The sequence below is a fragment of the Petaurus breviceps genome, unplaced genomic scaffold, assembly GCF_028583685.1.
Source record: "Petaurus breviceps papuanus isolate PSGF00001 unplaced genomic scaffold, PetGlider_PUasm1.0 523, whole genome shotgun sequence".
NCBI lineage: Eukaryota > Metazoa > Chordata > Mammalia > Diprotodontia > Petauridae > Petaurus > Petaurus breviceps.
Window position 1 is genome coordinate 2,636,054 of NW_027186356.1, and position 20,686 is coordinate 2,656,739.

The 20,686-nt window shown below is 38.7% G+C and overlaps 1 protein-coding gene across 10 annotated transcripts in view; it reads right to left on the bottom strand.

The window, feature by feature from the left end:
* Positions 1–20,686, bottom strand: part of MYO9B (myosin IXB) — a 132,075-nt gene that overhangs the window by 81,857 nt on the left and 29,532 nt on the right. For all 10 annotated transcript variants that reach the window (XM_069102092.1, XM_069102083.1, XM_069102084.1 and 7 more), the window contains exon 2: positions 15,658–16,551. In XM_069102092.1, the coding sequence (XP_068958193.1) occupies positions 15,658–16,494 (837 nt within the window). In that variant the 5' untranslated portion in view covers positions 16,495–16,551. The remainder of the gene's footprint in view (positions 1–15,657; positions 16,552–20,686) is intronic.

A 20,686-nucleotide genomic window follows, 5' to 3' on the forward strand; every position in this document is an offset into this window, starting at 1 on the left:
ATCCTTCTTAAGTTCCTATATGGCCTGCAACCAATTCATATTTTTCTTGGAGGCTTTTGATGCAGGAGTTTTGACTTTATTGTCTTCTTCTGGTTCTATGTTTTGATCTTCTTTATCACCAAAGAACACTTCTATAGTCTGATTTCTCTTCCTCTGTTTGGTCATTTTGCCAGCCAATTACTTGACTTTTGAGCTCTTTGCCAAAGTAGAACTCTGCTTCCAGTATGAAGAATATTCTGTCCCAAATTTCTTGGGTTTTGCACAGCTGTTGTCAGAGCTACTTCTAGGCACCTGCCTCAGAACTGTGAGAAGGACTACCTTTTCACAACTGCCACAAACTCTGCCATGTCAGTGCTTCTCCTCACCCTAGGACCGCACCCCAGAACTGCCACCCGAGACTGTGACTCAGATTGAAGCAGGGAAAAGTAAGAGAATCCTGCCTCTGTGCCAGCAAAGAAATTCCTGTGACTGCCCTCCAATCAGCCACTTGATCACCCCACCATATGTGGGCCTAGAGCTCAGGAAGGAGCTACCCCACTGTAGCAGCCTCTACTGCCTCAGCCACCTCAGGGGCAGGCGCCAGACCATGTTCTTCTCTCAGCTACATCCAACAGAGTTTCCCCACTGACTTTTTACTTTCTCTTGGGCATTTATGGGTTGAGAAGTCTGGAAACTGCCATAGCTACCAGTGATTCAGTCCTCTGAGGTCTGCTCTGGCCTGGTCTGTGCCGCCAGTCTGTGCCAGCACGGCCCACGCGGGACTGCACTCTGCTCCCAGCCTGGTTTGACAGACCCTTCTTTTCGGCTTGCCAGGCTGACTTCAGCTGGAGATATATTTCACTCTGTCATTCTGTGGGTTCTGTAGCTCTAAAATTTGTTTAGAGTCAATTTTTACAGGTATTTGAGGTGGTTGGGGTGCAAGCTCAAGCAAGGACCTGCTTCTATTCCGCCATCTTGGCTTCTACAAGATCTTTTTAGATCCCAAATGTGATACCAGTGTGTGAGCCATTCCTGAAAGCTTTGTCATCTGCTGATTTAATAAACATGCTAAAGCACGCTATCTATACCTTCATCCAAGTCACTGAAAGAACTGCTAGATGGCAAGGGGCCAAGCACAATCCCTGGAGTATTGCCTTGGACACCTTCTTCCAAGCTGACATCAAATCAATAATGACTCCTCTTAGACCTAACCACCCAATCACTTGCAGTGCTTCTCTTCTCCACAATAAGAACATGAAACATTCTGAACTACCACCCTAATGACCCCAAGTCTCAAGGTTGCTCTGCCTGATGGAGCCACACTGGCTACTTCTTATGACCTGTTACTTTTCTAGATGTGCATTAATGATTACTTTAATAATATTTTCAAGTTTGTTAGGTAACAAAGTCAAGGTTATCTGCATAAGAGTTTTCAGTCCTTATTCTGATGCCATTTTGGAAACAGGGACATTTGCTCTTGTGCAGAGCTTTTTGGAGTTGCCAGAATCTTTTGAAGATCATTGGTAGTGGTTCAGTCACATCTGACAGTTCTTTAAGTACGAAAGAATATAGTTTATCAGGGCCTGTTGACAAACTCATCAAAGGCAGCTGCAGCTAGGTATTTTCTTACTATCTCTCCAATTTTGTTCTCCCTTTTTCAATCCAAGTATCACTATCTTTGTCAGAGAAAATATAAGCAAAATAGGCACTGTCTTCTCTTTTTTGTTGGTTATCCATCATGCCATCCACCTTGAGTGCAGTCCTAATCCTTTTCTGATCCCCTCTCGCTGAAGATGGCCAAAAAAATAGCCTTAACACTGTTTTTTGTTTCTCTCACTACCTGCAGCTCACTCTAAGCTTTAAGGACTCAACACTAGTTATAGGACTATACCATAATTTATATTACTCAGCCTATATCCTTGTTTCCATCATCTCTAATAATCTTCCATCAGCTTTAAAAATATTTGTCCTTTCTAATAACAGTAGTAATGATTAATAGCTAGCATTTAGACAGCACTTTAAGTTTTGTAAACACTTACAAATATGATCTCATTTTATTCTCAAACAACCCTGGGAGGTAGATGCTATTATTATCCCCATTTTTTATAGATGAGAAAATTGAAGCAGATGGTGGTCAAGTGACTTACTAGTAAGCTAAGTAAGCTAGTAAGTGTCTGATGCTGAATATCGAATTCAGGTTTTCCTGACTCCAGGCCTAGCACTCTAACCACTGAAAGACTTAGCTGCCTCCTCCCTTGAAATCTAATCCTATGATCTAAGTCAGTCTCTTTAGATGATTCTGTTTCCCTCCTGATCAGAATTCTCTCTCATCTTCATAATTTCAATATGAAAATGAATGACATCCTCTACTGAATTTTAGACCAAGAGATTTTACCTATCTGAACCCTTTGCAATATGCACTGAAACAATATGGGGTGCATGTCATATGATGCTTGACTGTACTTCCTTTCTTTATATATTTTAAGATGGAGTGGTCATTTCTCCTAGTATCTGAAGACCTCTCTGCCTGCCTGGATTTCCCCATCAGGATTTGTCATGGGGCATTTTCTAGATCTGCTTGGAGGAGTTATGGAGGGGAGCCAAACTACTTCCTATCACTCTGTCATCATGCCAATAGGCTCTACCTCTTCCTCCACCTTTTGAAGGATGAAATTATAATTAAGACATATCAAGAAATTTTTAACCACTGTGTTTTTGGCACAGAGCACCAAAAGGTATTCATTTAACCAAAATCCCCTATCAGTTACTATCATGTTTCCATGCCAGGCTTCTTTTTGGTTTCCCAAACTTCTCATCTATTTCCTTATTCTATCCAGGTGTTCTATATAATAAAATATATAATAATAATAAAATTATTATAAGTATAATAAAATATTTTATTAAAATATTTTATAAGTATAATAAAATAATAAAAGTATAATAAAATATTTTTGCTGCTATTTCTTGCCTCCTGCTCTTCCCACAACTGGATCCTGAATTTCTTTACTTGAATAAAATAATTAATCAACAAATATTTACTACACATCTACTATAAGCTGGTCACTGTGTGGGGGCAATTTCAATGGATCTGTGTTCTCACTGATGTGTGCACTCCCTCCAATGATGAAGACTGCAATCCATTCATGATGTCTATCCATAGTGTATGACTCTTGTCAATGCTCTCTCCAAATTTCATTACAGGTGGCTTGGGGAACAGGGGGATCTTTCTTTGGGTTACTGAATATATTGAAAAAGATTTTCTGGCTCCTTCCTAGCTGTCCACAAACATGTTCATCTCCCCATCTTTAAAAAACAAAACACTCTAAAAACTAGCCATGTGAGGGGCGGCCAGGTGGCTGAGCAAGTAAGAGCACTGGCTCCAGTGTTGGAATGACCTGGGGATCAAATCGGGGCTCAGATACTTAGCACCACACCCAGAAATAACTGGCCGTGTAACCTTGAGCAAGTTACTTAACCCCAATTGCTTTAAAAACAAAACAAAACAAAAAACTAGCCATGTGACCTTGTGCAAGTCACTTAACCCCAACTGCCCTCAAAAACAAACAAACAAACAAAAAAACCACTCATTTGATTTCACCACCAAGCTACCATTCTATATGTCTCCCTTTCACAGACAAATTCCTAGGGGAAAAATGACTATATTTGTTGCCTCTTTTTTCATTTCCCAGATTTCCTCTGAAATCTGTCTTCCAGCCTCATCACTAAACTGAAGCTGTTAACTCTAAGGTTGCCAATGATTTTTAAAACTTTGCTTAAAAATTTGTTTGCCTTTGCTTTTCTAGTACACTCATTTCCAAATATAAACTTCCTTACAACCCTCCTCCATCAACAAACTATCCCTTATAACAAAGACTTAAAAAGGAAAAAAGGGGGCAGTTTGACAAAATCAACTAGCACAGTGAACTGTGTAATATATTCAATATTCTACACTCATAGCTCTCTACTTCTCAAAAAAAGGGAAGTACATTTTCTCAACTCTTCTCCAGAATCAAAATTCATTATAATTACAATGCTCAGTTTCATTTTACTGTTCTTTCATGGATCAGTTTATTTCACTGGCCACTAATACATGTAAATCTTCTCATGCTTCTCTGAATCACTCAATTTTGCTATTTTTTTAATGGTGTGGTAATATTCTATTAACTTATGTACCAAAAGCTGTTTAGCCATTCACTAATCAGTGGGTACCCACTTTGCCTCCAGTTTCTTCCTAGAACTAAAAATGCTACTATGTATAGTTTGGATATGGCTAGCAGTGGGTTCCTTGGGTCAAAAAGGTGTAAAGATATTTTATACACTTTTAAAACCCTTAATTTCAAATTGATTTCTAGCTAAACCAGACATCTTTTTCTTAGACCTCACCATTTTGACCCCTTCAGCATTTGACATTGCTGCACCACCCCCATTCCCCAGGACTCTCTCCTTTCTAGGTATCTGGGACACTGTTCTCTCCTGATTTTCCTACCAGTTCCTTCTCAGTCTTTTTTTCTCTATCATTCTCCATGTCCCGCCCCCATGAATGGGTGGAACCCAAGGCTCTGTACTGGGACTTTCCTATTTTTTCCTCTTCACACTCTCTCCTGATGATCTCACTGGCTCCCACAAATTCAACCACTGTCTTTATGCAGATGACTCTCAGATCTAAATATCCAGCTTTGGTCTCTCTTCTGAACTCCCAAGTGGCACTCACCAAGATGCCTACCAGGCACTTCCTACTGGATGTTTCATAGATATCTCAAACTTGGAATGTCAAAAACAGAAATCTGTGCTCCCAAATCCTGCCCCTCTCAAACTTCCCTATTTCTGCTGAGAGCACCACTAGCTTTCCAGTCACTCAGGTTTCAAACCCTAGTCAACTTTTCCCTCTTCCTCATCAGACCCAAATACAGTTGCTAAGTCCTATAAATTCTACCACCACATGTCTCAGATCCCCCCTTCCTCTCCATTCACAGGGCCATCACCCCAGTTCAGGCCCTCATGACCTTTTGCCTCCATCATTGCAATCATTTCCTAATGTCTCTTAATACCTCCCCTCTCTAGATCATCCTTCATACAGAAGCCAGAGATATTTTTGAAGTACAAGTCCATATCACTACTGAGCTCAAGAGGCTTCAGGAACTTTGTTTCCCCTCTAAGACAAAATACAAATTCATCTGTTGGTTACTCAAAACCCTTGGTAATCTGGCTATAGCCTACCTTCTTAGGATTATCACACATTAATTTCCTTTTGGTACTCTGCATTACAACCAAACCTGCGTATTTATTCTATATCCTACCTTCATGCCTTTGAATGGGCAATGCAATGAATGGAATCCTCATTTGAGATATTTAGTGCATTTTATTACTTATGTTTTATGCATTTGATGTCATGACTTTTATTCCCTTTCTGGATTTTGTCTCCTGTGAATTTTTGGTTGTCTCTGTCAGTCATTTTATATTTTAGCTGCTCTTTGTGGTACTTAGCTTATAAGTACTTTTTTTCCCTTCCCTTATAGTTTAAAATTCTTTTGATTAGATTTGTAAGAGTACAGGCTAATATATTCTTACTACTTCTTGTCTGGTACAATTAATACCTGGCTAGGAGTTTGTCATTTAACAGAAATTTGAATTCAATTCTCAAACACCACTTGAAATGATGAAATAACAGCAGAAAGGATGAAAATACCATCTATACCCTTGAAGATGGTTTTTGCCCAAGACTCCATAATCTTGATGAACATTTTCTAGGGTCCTGCTAGTAGCATCATTTGTGCCCACATGAATCACAAGAAGTGGGTAGAAGTTATCTGGTTTGACAGGTCTTGGAAGATTGGTTATCATGTCTTGGATACACATTCCAGGAAGACAACAGATCACTTCTATTATTATTGACTAGACAATATACACCTCAATACCTCTCAGCAGGGACTTACCAACTCCTTACCACATGATTCCTCTTCCTCTGACCCTGCCTGGCTGATCACTCTCCAAATAGCACAGTTACCTCATCATTCTGTGCAGAACAAATGGTTCCGTGCTCTTTGGTGTCATTATAGCAATCCCTTGATTGTCAACAGAATTACTTCTCAGCTTTAATCAAAGGTAGCTTTTATGAAATCAAAGACTTCTTATAACTTTGTTATATGTCTAGATAGAATAAGTAGCACCCTTTGCAAAGATGACAGTAATAATCAATATAGCTTTAATAGTTCTACAGTCTTGATTTACTTTTGCTCATAATTCTTTAAAAAGAAAACCAGAAAACATTTTCATGGGGAAAAATAATATTTTTAGAGGGAGAAGAGGAGAAAAGAAGGAAGATGAGCAGAAGCACTGCAAACATAGTATAATAAATAGGGTTTGGACCTTAATGTCTGAAGAGCTGGCTTTGGAACCTGTTATATACCTTGGATAAGCCACAATGACTGCAGCAGAGTTTCTTAACCCTCTAAGCTTCAGTTTGCTAATGCATAAAGTGAACAAAATACTTGTATTCCCAACCTTACAAGGCTGCTATAAGGAAAGTGTAAAAAAACATGTTAGTTATATTTAAATATATTTTTATAAAATCATTTTGGAGCAATATATCACTTAAATAGATATTTTCAGACTGGAAACAACATTCTCTAGGGTATACAGCTGTGTGCAAGGGGGTGGGAGTGGGGGTGGGGACGGAAAACAGCATTAGATGGGTAAAAGTTACTAATAAGCATTCATAATTTAGGTACCTCTGAGAGCTTAACTAAAATTGGAATGCTAATTCCACTTTCTGGCATTGAATTTATTTTTTTTCCAGACTTGTTTGGAAAGTCTACTAAAGTAACTTTCTACTTGAAATAGATTGCTGCTAACGCCCACTAAGTATATCTAAGTATATTACGTGCAATTGGTAACATGGTAAATGGAAACCAGAGATGAGGTATCATTAAACCTGTGCCAAGAGCTTCAACTCAGACCACAAGCACAGCTGGGCTATAAGAAAGAAGGGGGAGAGTTGGCAACCAAAGGTCTCTCTCCTCCTCCCCTCCCCTTGAGTTCATTGCTAGGACTATGGATAGAAGGAAGAGAAAGCTATGACAACTTACTGAAGACTAAGTGCTTACCACAGTTAAGTACTGCAAAGCCCAGCTCATCACAATAAAGTTTATTAGTATTGTCAGGTTTTTGGTTGACACCATTTTTTGAAATGTTAAACAGTCAGTTATTCATTTAACTCTCAATGATTTATTAAGCTACCCTCTATGTTCAAAGGCCTCAGAGAAAATACAAAGACCCTTCCTTTGGACACTTCAAGATTATTTCATCTAGAAAATCAACTTTCCCTGCAGCCTGACCAGAGCAGAGGACAATGGGAGTGAGTGTCACCTTCCTCATTCTAGATATTGTAAAGCTATAGATGCATCCCAACATTAGCTTTATTGGCATCCATTGGATCATAAAGCCAACTAAAACTACTGAGTCTTCTTTAAATGAAATTCTATTGGTTAGGGCTTCTACATTCTATAAATGTAAAATGACTTTTTGAAACCAAGTATAACCCTGTATAGCTAGTTCTATTAGATTTCATCTTGTGAGTTTAGATTTCAGATAGCTGAGGTTTGGTTCAGGGAGCTGGCTTTGGTTTAACAGTTGAGTCATCCAAAAGTAAATTCCAGAGAGAACCTAGAAACTAGGATTGTATAAACTAGTTAATCAAGACTGAATTCTGCTAGGAAATAGTTTTCTCATCTATAATACACAATAAACAAAATAAATGGCCCACATGTTCTCGAAGGTATTTTAAGTCTTAACTATATGAATGATTCTATGCTTCTCATGTCAATACTGTCCTTGCCCTTTAAGGCTACATTTACCCTCAAAAAAATACATGAAAAGTGGCCTCTGAGCAATGTAAATAGCATATTCTAAAAAGGCCAGTAGTTATTCACTTAGTCTTCTAATATAAAACTTCACAAGGGAATTTGGCAGCTTGATGTAATAGAAAAAAAATCAGAGTGGGAGCCAGGAGACCTACACTCTAGAATGTAGGACTACGGGGAAACCTCTTCTCACCTCTGGACATCACTCTATTCATCTGAAAAATAAGGAGGATGGAAGAACTAGATTAGATTACTTCAGAGGTCTCTTCTAGCTGTAAAAGTCTATCATTCTAAGTCTGTAGCTTTTAATCAACTACTTCAAAACTGCACAGAGATATTTTTAATCCTTAAAAAAATACTATAATTTCACTCTTCTCTTGAAAGTGATTTCCCCAAAATATGATTATTTTTCATTGACTAAAAAAAGTCCTAAATCATTTGTCACAAATTACAAGACTCTGTTTATGTGGAATAAGCCGGAAACAGTAGTTGACTTTCATCCTAGCCACCTAACAGGGAGTTTTCTGACCAAAAATACTTCCTTACTTGAGAGACTAAGTTCATCTTAAAATTTCAGCTCTAACTTATCTGCTGGCTGAAAGGAAGAAGGGGGAAAATTGTTTCATACAATTTTCCACACCAAGGACTGTCAACATTGAGCATGAGGGCTACTTACTACTCTATTTTAGGATACTGTAATTCTTTGAGAGGAAAAAATATTTCAGATGACTAGGCTGTAGATAACTTTTCTTCAACACTCTCTTAACCTTATTTTTGTTCATAGAACTAACATTCTCAGTATTCCCAACCCTACTTTTTCTTCCCAACACATGTATTTTAGGGAACTGATTAAATACTGTATTATAACTGGGTTTTGGGGGTGTTTTTTTGGTATCTATTTATTCTCAACTAGAGTGTAAGATTCTAATTTTGAGTTCATCAACAGTAGGGACCACCTCCTTCAGTTTATTTGTATGTCTCCATAATAGAGCATCAACAGTTAACACACATTTAACAAGAGAGAGGAGAGAGGGGAGGGGGAGGAGAGGGGGGGGGAAGGAGAGAGAGAGAGAGAGAGAGAGAGAGAGAGAGAGAGCGAGCATGTATATTATATACACAGATGGAAGATGGAAGGTAATCTGAGAGCAACTGGGAGGTTGAGAGAAAAGAGAGGAGTGGACCAAGAAAAGCTTCTGCAGAAAAGGTGAGATATGAAATGAGTGGTGAAGGAAGCCAGAGAAGATAAGAGGTGCAAATGAGGAGGGAAAGCATTCCAGCACAGAAGACAGACAGTACAAAAACTCAGAGATTGGAGATGGCATTTCTTATCTAAAGAATAGCAAGAAGGCCCATGTCATTGGATTACAGTGAGTGGGGGAGGAATAAATCATAAGAAGGCTAGAAAAATATAAAGGGCCCAGAAGGGTTTTAAATGCCAAGAGGACTTTATGTCTGGTTTTGCAGGTAATAGGAAGACAGTGGAATTTGTTGAGTAGGGGGGAGACATAGTTAAGATATGTGCTTGAGAAAAATCATTTTGGCAGTTAAGCAGAGGGGACAGATTGTAGTGAAGGGAGATAACAGGCAGGGAGACCAATCAGAAGGTTATAGTAATAACCTAGGTGAGAGGTGAAGAAGGTCTGTGTGAGTGGAGATATGGAGACATACAGGAGAGTATATAGTATTAGGAAGGCAGAAAAGACAAGATCTGGTCACTGGTTTGGACTAGTTGGAATGAGACTGAATGAATAATTAAGGATTACAAGGTTCTGAGCCTATGTGACTGTGAATTTACCCTCAAGAGTAATGGGGAAGGTAAGAAGAGGGGAGGGATTTTCGAGGAAAGATCTATGAATTCTATTTCGGACAAGTGTGATGTGTTTATGGAATATGTAGTCCAAGATGTAAGGTAATGTAAGACAAGGTAAGGTAGATAATGTAAGATAAGCTAAGGAGAAAGTCTAGGGTTGTATACATATTATTTGTGAATCATCTGCAGACAAATGATAATTAAGGCCTTGTGAGCTGAGCAAGATGGTAGAGAGTGAAAAAAGAAAGAGGCCCCACAACAGAGCCTTAGCTGGCATGACAAGGATGAAGAATCAGCAAAGGAGACCCAGAAGGAGCAGTTGGACAGACAGGAGCACTGGGAGAGAATGGTGTCATGAAAACCTAGGCGGGTATCTCTGAGGAGTGGGTGATCCACAGAATCAAAGGTTGCAGAGAAGCCCAGAGGGATGAAGATTGAGAAAAAAGGTCATTAGCTATGGCAATTAAAAGATCACTGGTAACTGGAGAGGCAATTTCAGTTAAGTGATGAGAGCTGAAGCCAAACTGCAAGGGGTTTAGAGTGAAACCATCTAGTGTATACAGCTTTCTTAAGAAGAAGTTTAGACAGGAAAGGGAGAAATACGGGAATATAGCTAGCTTGGGACAGTTGGTTTAAGTGAGATTATTTGTAAGGATTGGGGAAATATGGGTATGGTTGTAGTCAGCAGCAAAGGGACCAACGAATAGGGAGAGACTGAAAATTAGGAATGCATTGATGTTAGTGGTGGCAATGTGCAGAAGATGGGAAGGAGAGGGGTTCCTTGGCCACCTGTTTATCTGAGATTAGTGTAGGAAGAGACAGTGAGATGAGGCACCTGTGATGTGAGGTGAGAAGAGGAGATGAAGAGGCTATTACATGAAAGGCTTCACTTTGAGCAGCTTTTAATAAACATGCTGAATCAACACAAGGTATTACTGTCGGGGTGGGGGGGAGAAGCATTACAATATGAAGGGTAGATTCAGGACCATTAACATGGAGTCTCTCAAATACATGTGGTTAAAGCCTAATTTCCCCTCTCCTCTATTTTTGAAGGATGTCACTGAGTTGGCCTGGTCTAAAGAGGGAGAAGAAAGGCTTTAATTAATCTCTTGACTGAGATTTAAATTGAGGTCACAGAAACCCAAAGTTAGAAAAAGAACTACATCTGAACAAGAATCTCCTCCATGACATCTCAGAAAAGTGGGCATCTAGCCTTTCCCTTCTCTGCAATGAGACCCCTTGAAGACCCAGGAGGGCTTACTTGAGGCAATCCATTCCAATTTTGGATAGCTCTACATGTAAGTGATTTTTCTTACATCAAACAAACTTTTCTCTCTGTAACTCCCACCAATTTCTGTTGGTTCTGTCCTTTGGTGTCAAGTAGAACTGAGACAGCCCTTCAAATACTTGAAGACAGCTACAATGCATTCCCCCTCCCCCAAGTCTTTACTTCTCCAAGCAAAATATCTCTACTTCCTTCAACTCATCTTTATATAGCATGATCTCAGGTCCAGTCCTGGTTACTTTTCCTTTGGATGCTCTCTAGATGGATTTAACATCCACCTAAATCTATTTAACATCTAGAGATGGATTTAACATGACATTCATTTTGGCAACCAAAACTGAACATAATACTGTGAATATGGTCTGACTAGGACACTTGGATACTATGTCTCTCTTAATGCAGCCTAAAAGTGCACATTTAGTGCTACCACTTATATTTGTTGACCCATAACTCATAGATCTCATTTAAACAAACCTAGCTCAGTTCTACTATACTGCACATCTCATACTTTTAAAATTGATTTCTTGAGCTTAAGGATGAGACTTCATATTTATCTCTATTAAATTTCATTTATTAGATCAGCCCAATGTTTCAAACTATCTGATATTTTTGAAGCTGTCACCCCCCTGTTTTGTATCATCTGCAAGTTTTAAAAGCATCTTATATACAGACCTTTTTTTTTTATAGTCACTATAAAATTAGAGATGAGATTAGAGTCAGGCATGTATTCTTAGAACACTCCAACAGAAGACCTCCTTTTAAGCTGTTATCAAGCCATTCAGTCATTTCTCATTATGACAAATCTGTTCCCAAAGAAGCTAAGGGGTGGTAAGAATCAGGTCCAGAGCAGTTTTCCCCACTGCTTCCCCCTTTTTTGAAAGATGAAATTTTCCTAAGGCAAGCCAAGAACTTATGAACTCCTCTACTCTGGGTAGAGAGAGGTAGACCATGTCTGGGTAGCTACAGTTCCCAATCACTGTATCTTGTCTCCATGCCAGACTTATGTTCCTTTTCCTGTACTCCTAATCAATTTCCTCCTTCTGTCCAGGTGTTATATAGTATAATTCAGTAACAATACTACTTCTGGTTCTGCCTTTATTGTTTTTTCACCAAAATGCTCTCCATCATGCTACCCTTACTCTAGTTTCTAGATTTCTTCACATTCATATATATTCTTAACAATATTACTCTCAACTCTCCCCTATTATTTATGTTTATTCTTCTAATTAAAAAAAAACCCTCTTTCAATTATATTCAATTGTTCTGTTTTAGTTATGTCCCACTCCTCGTGACCGCATTTGGGGTCTTCTTGGCAAAGATACTGGAGTGGTTTGCCATTTCCTTCTCCAGCACATTTCATAGATGAGGAAGCTGAAGCAAACAAGGTTAAGTGACTTGCCCAGATAGTGCCTGAGGATCGATCTGAACTCAGGTCCTCCTGACTCCAGGCCCAACACTATCCACTATCTATTCAAATATTGGTCCTGTTAAATTTCAGGGCTTTAGGCCAGATCAAATTTGCTTCGTTGTATTGGAATTTCTAGTTCATCTTGCTTGTTACCCATACTTTGCGCTGTTTACATATAGACATCTGAGGCCACGGATTTTGATGATTTCTTTCTTGGATTTTGTCTTCTGTGAATTACTGGGCTATTAACTACTAATCTTCCTATACTGTAGTGCCTCTTGATGGTACCTGATTTGATTACTAAAAGTAGATTTTCTCCTGCTCTTTTCTATTCATTTTAAAGCCTTTTTGATTTATTTACAAGGCTCTAAGTAAAAATATGTTCATCTTCTCATTCAGATATTCTTTTTTTTTTTTTTAAAGCAATTGGAGTTAAGTAACTTGCTCAAGGTTACACGGCCAGTTATTTCTGGGTGTGGTGCTGAGTATCTGAGCCCAGATTTGATCCCTAGGTCATCCCGACACTGGAGCCGGTGCTCTTACTCGCTGAGCCACCTGACCGCTCCTAAGCAATTGGGGTTAAGTAACTTGCTCAAGGTTACATGGCCAGGTGTTTCTGGGTAGGTGCTAAGTGAATGAGCCTGGATTCGATCCCCAGGTGATCCCCATACTGGAGCCGGTCTCGCTGTGCTACCTGGCCTCCCCCTCATTCAGATATTCTTAAGAGCACTCTCAGTGGAATTATTCTTTGTCCCTATTACAATTTATCTTCAATTACACTTATTTCAGTACATTCTGAATCCCACCTGTGGCATGTTTATCCCTTTATCCTCAGCACCTAGCATAGGGCATTGTGCATAAAAGAAGCTTGATAAATGTTTGCTGAATCAAACACAGTTAATATTTTTTAACTTTAAAGAGGGAGGCAGAGGTAGGACAGAAGCTAGCTAAATGTGGAGCAGGAGTTCTTAGCCTGGGCTCCATAACCTTGGTTTTTAAAAACTGTTGAGAGTTTTATTTTAATATAACTGGTGTCCTCTGTAAGACTATATATTTTATTCATTTAAAATGTTACTCTGAGAAGGGGTCCAGGGGCTTTACAAGATTGCCTGACACAGAAGTCAATGATACAAAAATAGGTTAATAATTCCTATTACAGACTGTAGACAGTTTCATACTTAGTCACTAGGGTTGACAGTAATATCCCACGGCAAAAAAACTAACATCTATTAAGTTGTGTTTATGAAGGTTAATATTTCCAAAAATACACACACAGATAAAATTACACACTGTTATCTGCTATCTAAACATTTATCATGAAACTAGTTAAAATATTAATTACAGTGATGTTTTGAACAAACTTGTTTTTGTTTGTTCTACATAGTCTAAAGAACAGATCACTGAAATATAAATTGTATTAGTTTCCTATTTCCCATATGGCATAAGATGGAGTCAATAATTTCATTCTCCTGTATGCCTGCCTAGCACCCAGGGACAGTTAATAGTTAACTTGCTCAAACCTGGCATGATCAGCTGATTGAACCAAGCTTTCCACAGTGACCCCTTCCTGTTTTCTGTTGAAAATTGCACAGTTAAACTGCAACAAGCTGTGTGAGATCCAGCACCAAGCAAACCTCAAAACAAGTGAACTTCTCCTTTCAAGGCACAGAAAACAAGTTCAAAAACAAAGCAAAACAAAGCCAAAAACCTTTCTTGCTTTACATATCTTTTCAGTCCTCAAGAAAATCCTTTAAACAAATCATCAATGCTCCAAATTTATGACTATTTTGTTGTCAGGTTAAAAATTAACATTTTTGAGGCCTATTACTGAAAGGCAATAAATACTCATTGGCTTTGGTGGGATTACACAGCAGGGTTTTAAAATAATAAAACTTACAAAAAAATAAGCTGACCAGAACTAATACATGCAGATGAGCACTGTCCTTCAAAGCAGTCATCTCGGGAGGCTATCCACTTATTTCAACAATGATGCCCTAAACTCAAAACATGTATGGAATTGCCTTCTAAGACAATTAGGCAATTGTCTATAGACAATTAAATATAAGACAATTTATATAAATAAAATATAAGGCAAACAAGAAAGTACACATCATCACAGTAAACATGAAAGTACATAGCACAGGATTAAAAAGGAAAAAAAATGTATCTCTAATACAGGGCAAGCACCTAGAATAGTCCTTTCTACTCTACTCACGTACCCTTTCTGACTCAATGCAGTCAGACATACCTAATGTGAGACTAAAAGTGGCAAAATCCAAAAAAATTGATTTATTTACCAGTTGCTTGGAAAGTTGCTTCCAAAAATCAAAGCTGTCCCCAAAGACGAGGTTTGTTTTTTACCACTAAGGGCAATGAAAAGACTGTATATTGCATGCTCTAAAAGCAATTCCAAAAGAGGAAAACAAGAAAAGTTTTGAGCAATGGCAACGTCGTTGTCTATATCAAGATGACTACTTTGATGGGGACAACAGTTATTTGGACATATAAATATAGATACATATTTTTTAAAAAGTCATAAAATGTTGCACCTTATACATTTTATAACACAGAAGCAATGTTGTAGCTAAGTTTCTAAAAACAAGTCAAAAGACTGATGATAGCAAGGCTCTTCTAGCCAAAGCTATGTAGGCTATGAAAATGTATATTACTTAAATTCAATAGCTAATGCCCCAACATTCTGTCCCCCTCTGTCTGGATACTGACTCTGAGATGAAATCATTTTTTAGTAAAGAATGGTTACTTTAGCTGGGAAAGAATATTAGCTTATCATAAAGAGTCCATTTAAATTGTGTATCTCAAATACCTAGTATACACAAAATCCTCACTAGAAAATAGCATGGATCAACACTTACAGTGGTTGTATAGAAAAAGAAAAAAAGAAAAACACCAAAGATTATTGTTGTTGCTTAGTCATATCTGACTCTTTGGCAAAGATATTAGAGTGGTTTCCCATTTCCTTCTCCAGCTCATTTTACAGATAAGAAACTGAGGCAAACAGGGTGAAGTGACTTGCCCAGGATCATACAGCTAGTAAGTGTCTCAGTCCAGAGTTGAACTCAAGTCTTCCTGACTCCAGCCCACCTAGTTGCTCTAAGGATTAGCTCTAAGGATTTTGTACTATGCACAAAAAAAGGTGCTTAAAATAAATTTTTGTTATTTCCAGAAAGTAATACTTTTTAAAAAGAAGAATTACAAATGTGTCATAATTCTGAAAGGCCAAAAGATATGAATGTTGAAATCCAAAGTATAAGACATACAGAAAAAAAGCACAGGATTAAAAAGAAAAAAAATGTACCTCTAATACAGGGCCAGCACCTAGAATCGTCCTTTCTACTCCACTCGCGTACCCTTTCTGACTCAATGCAGTCAGACAGTGAATTAAAAAGTTTGTACTCTGTGTTTTCCCGGACCCACTTTCCCCTGAAATAACTATGCATTGGTTGATATGTTTCTTGAGCATGGTATAGTAGGCCACATCCGCAATGGCAAAGATATGAGGCTCCAACTTTCCAAGCTGCTGATTCTCATACATCTTGACATATTTAGGGTTGTAAATGGGTAGGAATTTAAAGGGGTTAATTGCAACAAGGATACTCCCTGCATAAGTATATATTTTCTGCTGTAAAAAACGATGCTTCAAGTTCTTCAAAAGGTTTGTCTCTGTTAAATTAGGAAGATTACAAAGATCATCAAAGTCTTCCTGTTGCCAAGGAAGAAAACCTCTTTCAACCAAACTTCGAGCTTCCTTCGCTTTAGAGATCAGCTGCATGTGAACATATTTGATGGTCCCATCTGTGTTTCTCTCTTGCAAAAGAAAATAATACCCATCCTTCTGAGGATGTTCATCTTGGGCCCTCCGAGGCCAGAGTAATACTCGGTGCACTGGTGAATCGTTTGCATCTAGTACCCATTCTTCACCTCCTGTTTCTTTTACTTCCACAAGAACATAACACTTGGTGACATCTAAGTTCAAGTTTGCTATCACATCCTTGATGACATCTGAAGTGGTGGTATCTTTAGTGGCTGTTACTCTGCAGAAAGCCTCACTTTCTGTAGTCAGCTGAGGGTAAATATGAAGATGGTAGGCTGCCTTCTCCTGGCAAACAGCACTGCCAGCATCTTGTAAACTCATTCTGCCCAAAGTCGGACTTCGGCATGCCTCCCTGGCTCCGGGTGCAGTATTGTATATCTGAAAAGATTTCAAAAGTTACAACTTAAAAAGAGCAGGATGTATATACATAGCACAGCAAGTTTAGGCTTATTCAACTCCCCAATTTACTAAAATTAACAACCTGAGTTCACTACAAACTATTTTAAAAAAACAAAGCACTGGGCATAAGACCAAAGACAAGAAATCTCTCAAGGGAGACAGTCCCAGTTTCTACAAGGCTAAATTCACCATAGCATCCTCAATGAATGACATATCAGATTCACTGTGCAGACTTAAATCTGAACCTTCATTCATAAAGAGACAAATGGGGGAAGCAAGCTATGCCTCAAGTCATGAGTCTCAGATGCAAATCTTGGTCCTGCCTCTCCATGCTTTAGTTTCTTCACCTGTGAAATGGAGAGAATATTCTTCTTACACAAATCAAACCTGCTCTTATTTTATACGTTTTCCTTTGTCACTTCATCTCCTGGCACTCACTGAGATCTGACTCCTTCCTCCTGACTCAGTTTCCCTAGCCATCCTTTCCAGAACCAGCTGCACTTCTACTCCTTTTGTGCCCTGCCTCCCGCCCCACCAAACCCACTGAGTTGGAATACTCCCCTTGCTTCCAATGTTACTTCTAGGCTCTCCGTCTTGCACCACTATTCAGCAACTGCTTCTTCTTTAAAAATCATTTAATCCATATCTATCACCCCATCCAAATTCTGGTAGATGGTATCTACCAATTCCCCACTCCTCCCAGGCCAACCCTTCTTTCCTCAAAGAACTTAGTGCCTGGTGTTTCTCAGTCTCTGTCTCCCCACCCCTACCCCACTCCCCTCTTCCTCCTGTCCAATTTTTGTACCAGAGAACTAACAACATACTCTCTCCTAAACATTTTCACTTCCTAGTTCCTCAATTTACTTATTCCCCAGGACATATTCCTCACTTCAGGTATGGTCAAACGCTTTATTTTGCTATCATTCTCAACTACTTCTATGTTCATGAACTCTGAAACTCTTTTATATTCAATTATTCCACCATTCCCTCTGCCTTAAGACTCCAATCCTGCTTTTTGACCCCAGAGTGACCTACAATCCCTCCACCTTCCAGTTTTCCCAGGTATCCACCCCACGGACTGGCTACATTCTTCTCCCTTCCCCATCCTGACCCCTTGATAAGCCAATTCAACTCTACACTAGTCTCTTTCCCCCTTATCATATTTCCAATTTTGCCCTCCAAGCCCAGCCTTGGAAAACTCCTCCTATATACTGCCTTTTACTACTGGTTCACATGCTGAATGAAGCTAAGGTAAATTAAGAAATCATGCTATGGATTTAGCACGAATCTGTTATGTAATCTCAACCAGTCCTCACTGTGGCAAGGCAATCTTTTTACATCTCCCTAACTTCACTATATCCCACTTACTACAATGACCTTTCACCAACAGATCCTACTCTTCTCCTCTCCTCCCCCTCCCCCAACTCAGCCTCCATTACTATCTCCTCTTACATTCTGGTCTCTTCTACATGGTTACCTAAAGTATTTCCAAAGTGCAAGTCTGACCAGACAACTCTCCCTACTATTCAAGGAACTCTGGTGGCTTCCTATGACCTCTAGGATCAGACATACAATCCTCTATTTGGCTTGGTCCCTTCTTATCATTCCCATAACCTTCCACCTTCTCCACATACTCTAGAGTCCAGTGATACCAGCTTCCTTGCAGCTCCTTGCACAAGACACTCCATCTCCAGGAATTTTCATCCATGTCTGGAACTTTCCTTCCTCATCTCCACCCCCTTGCCTCTTGTCCTCAGCTAAATCCTACCTTCTGCAAAAAGCATTTTCTAGTCCTCCTTAATCTTGGTGCTTTTCTTCTGAAATCATCTCCAATTTATCATATATATATATATACACATATATATATATATATATAAAATAATCTTTATACATGGTTGTTTGCATACAACCAACTAGACCATGAGCTCCTTGAGTGGAGGGACTATTTTTTTTGCTTTGAATTGCATCTCTAGCACTTAGCACAATGCCTGGCACAGTAAGCACAGAGAGCTAGGAGGTGCACTGGATAAAGAACTGAACCTAGAGTCAGGAAGACTCTAGTTCAAATCTAACTCTAACTCAAATTTGAGTTCAAATCCAGCTTTAGACATTTAGTAGTGGTAACCTGGGCCAAAAAAAAAAAATCTCAACTCAGATAGCACCTACCTTCCAATGGTTGTTGTGACAATAAGAATAATATTTATAAAGCACTTTGCAAGCTTTAAAGCACTATATAAATGGTAGCTATTATTATTATTATCATCATAAATACATCAATTAAATGCTTGTTGACTGACTCAGAGAACAGAAAAAACTTTTCTAAATAGTGCTAGTGAACTGTAAAGCACTGTAAAAATGTGAGCTATTATTTTTATATAGCATGGTAATTCTTCCAGTGATGCTATAAAGTTACAAGTCATTAAGCAACATGATTTCAAGAAGAATCAAAATTACAGGTAATGAGAAAGGCAAAGGAAAGATGTATGGTAGGTGTATGTAGGGGTATAACTGGCAACAGTGATGTATATTCAAGAAGGGGGAAAGATATAATTAAGCATGTGTGTAACTGGAAAAGAAGGTGGATCAAGTGCATGGTAAGAATGAAACACAGCATATACATAGCCCAAGGGCTACCCTGGTAATCTAGAGATCTTAAAAGTCTCTGATGAAGGCCAATGGCATGCTTGGTGTTAAGATATCCTATGAACGATAAATATGAAGATATGGGTGAGAATTACACAGGATGAGAAGCTATGGAAGGATTGTGAGCCACCCTGATGGAAGATGTATCCACAATGAGACTACTGATACATGGAAGTATCAAGGTATCCATAATAACACACCAAAAAAAGAGGTAACACTGACAGAAAATACACGTTTTCTTAAAAATAAAAACCCACCAAAACTTTTTCCTAAAACTTAATAAACACTCTCTCCCCCCACCCCCACTCCCCCACTTCTCATGTCCTTATGTTCTGGGCAAATCATTTAGTCCCTGAGTACTCCAGACAACTCTCTAGAACTACATATATATGGAGCTCCCCGAACTATACATTCATAACACAAATTCAGAATACAATATTAAAAAAACCCTCATGTTTCTTAAAAGCACCTAGAGATTAAAAAAGTACTTAATCCACAATAACTTTATGAAATAGGCATAGCAATTATTATTATTTGCATTCTATAAATGCCAAAATTGACACTTGGAGAAGTTATGACTTGCTCACAGTCCAAAGCTAACAAATTTTAAGACCTGGGATTTAAACTTCAGGTCTCCAAGCCTTGTGGTCTTTCCACCATACCCTTAATTCATGTCCCATGAGTACTGTTTTAACAGTCACACTGCAATATACCCATTTTTATATGCCATCTGTGGGAAAGACATAACTGGCAATAAAATATGCTAGTTAATACAGTTACAATATGTAATACAAATGATAAGTTTTACAAAGAACTAACGTGATAGAATATACTAAAACAGCACTAAATCTATCTAAATCTGATGACTCAGAAGGCACTTTAGGATGCTGCAGGGCCTCAGGGTCACCATTAGGAACTTCAATTATCACAGTGTTGGCACAGCTCAAAAGCCTCATTTAACAGAGATTTCCTGTTAATAAGAGACCTGCCCAGAGATTCTGTATAGTCTTGGGCCCAACTAAGCTTGTTGTTCCTCATACAAAATTATCTATATTCCAACTCCAAAGACAGGCACAGTGTTTACCAATACTAGGTGTCATTTCCCAGAAAATCACCGAAATCTAGCTGTGCAGATTAAAAAAAGGTTATGGAGGTTATTTATCCCTGTGTCTCTTTTCCCCTTCCAAGTACTTGCTTCAATAGAATTTAATTCCTGACAGAACTTTCCAGATAAGTAATAAAGATGGACAAAAATTTGCTAGGTTACTATGAATAAGAAGGCACCACATCAGGCTGTGTGTGGGGGGAGCGAGTAAGGGGGAATACAGAGACGATGAGACATAGGCCCTGACCTTATGGAGTTTATAATTTGGCAGGGGACTTAAGACATGGACACAAATAGCTATAATGCAAGGCAGAATGAAAGTACCTGAGGAGAAACAGAAAATGATTCAAGGAGGGGCAGCTAGGT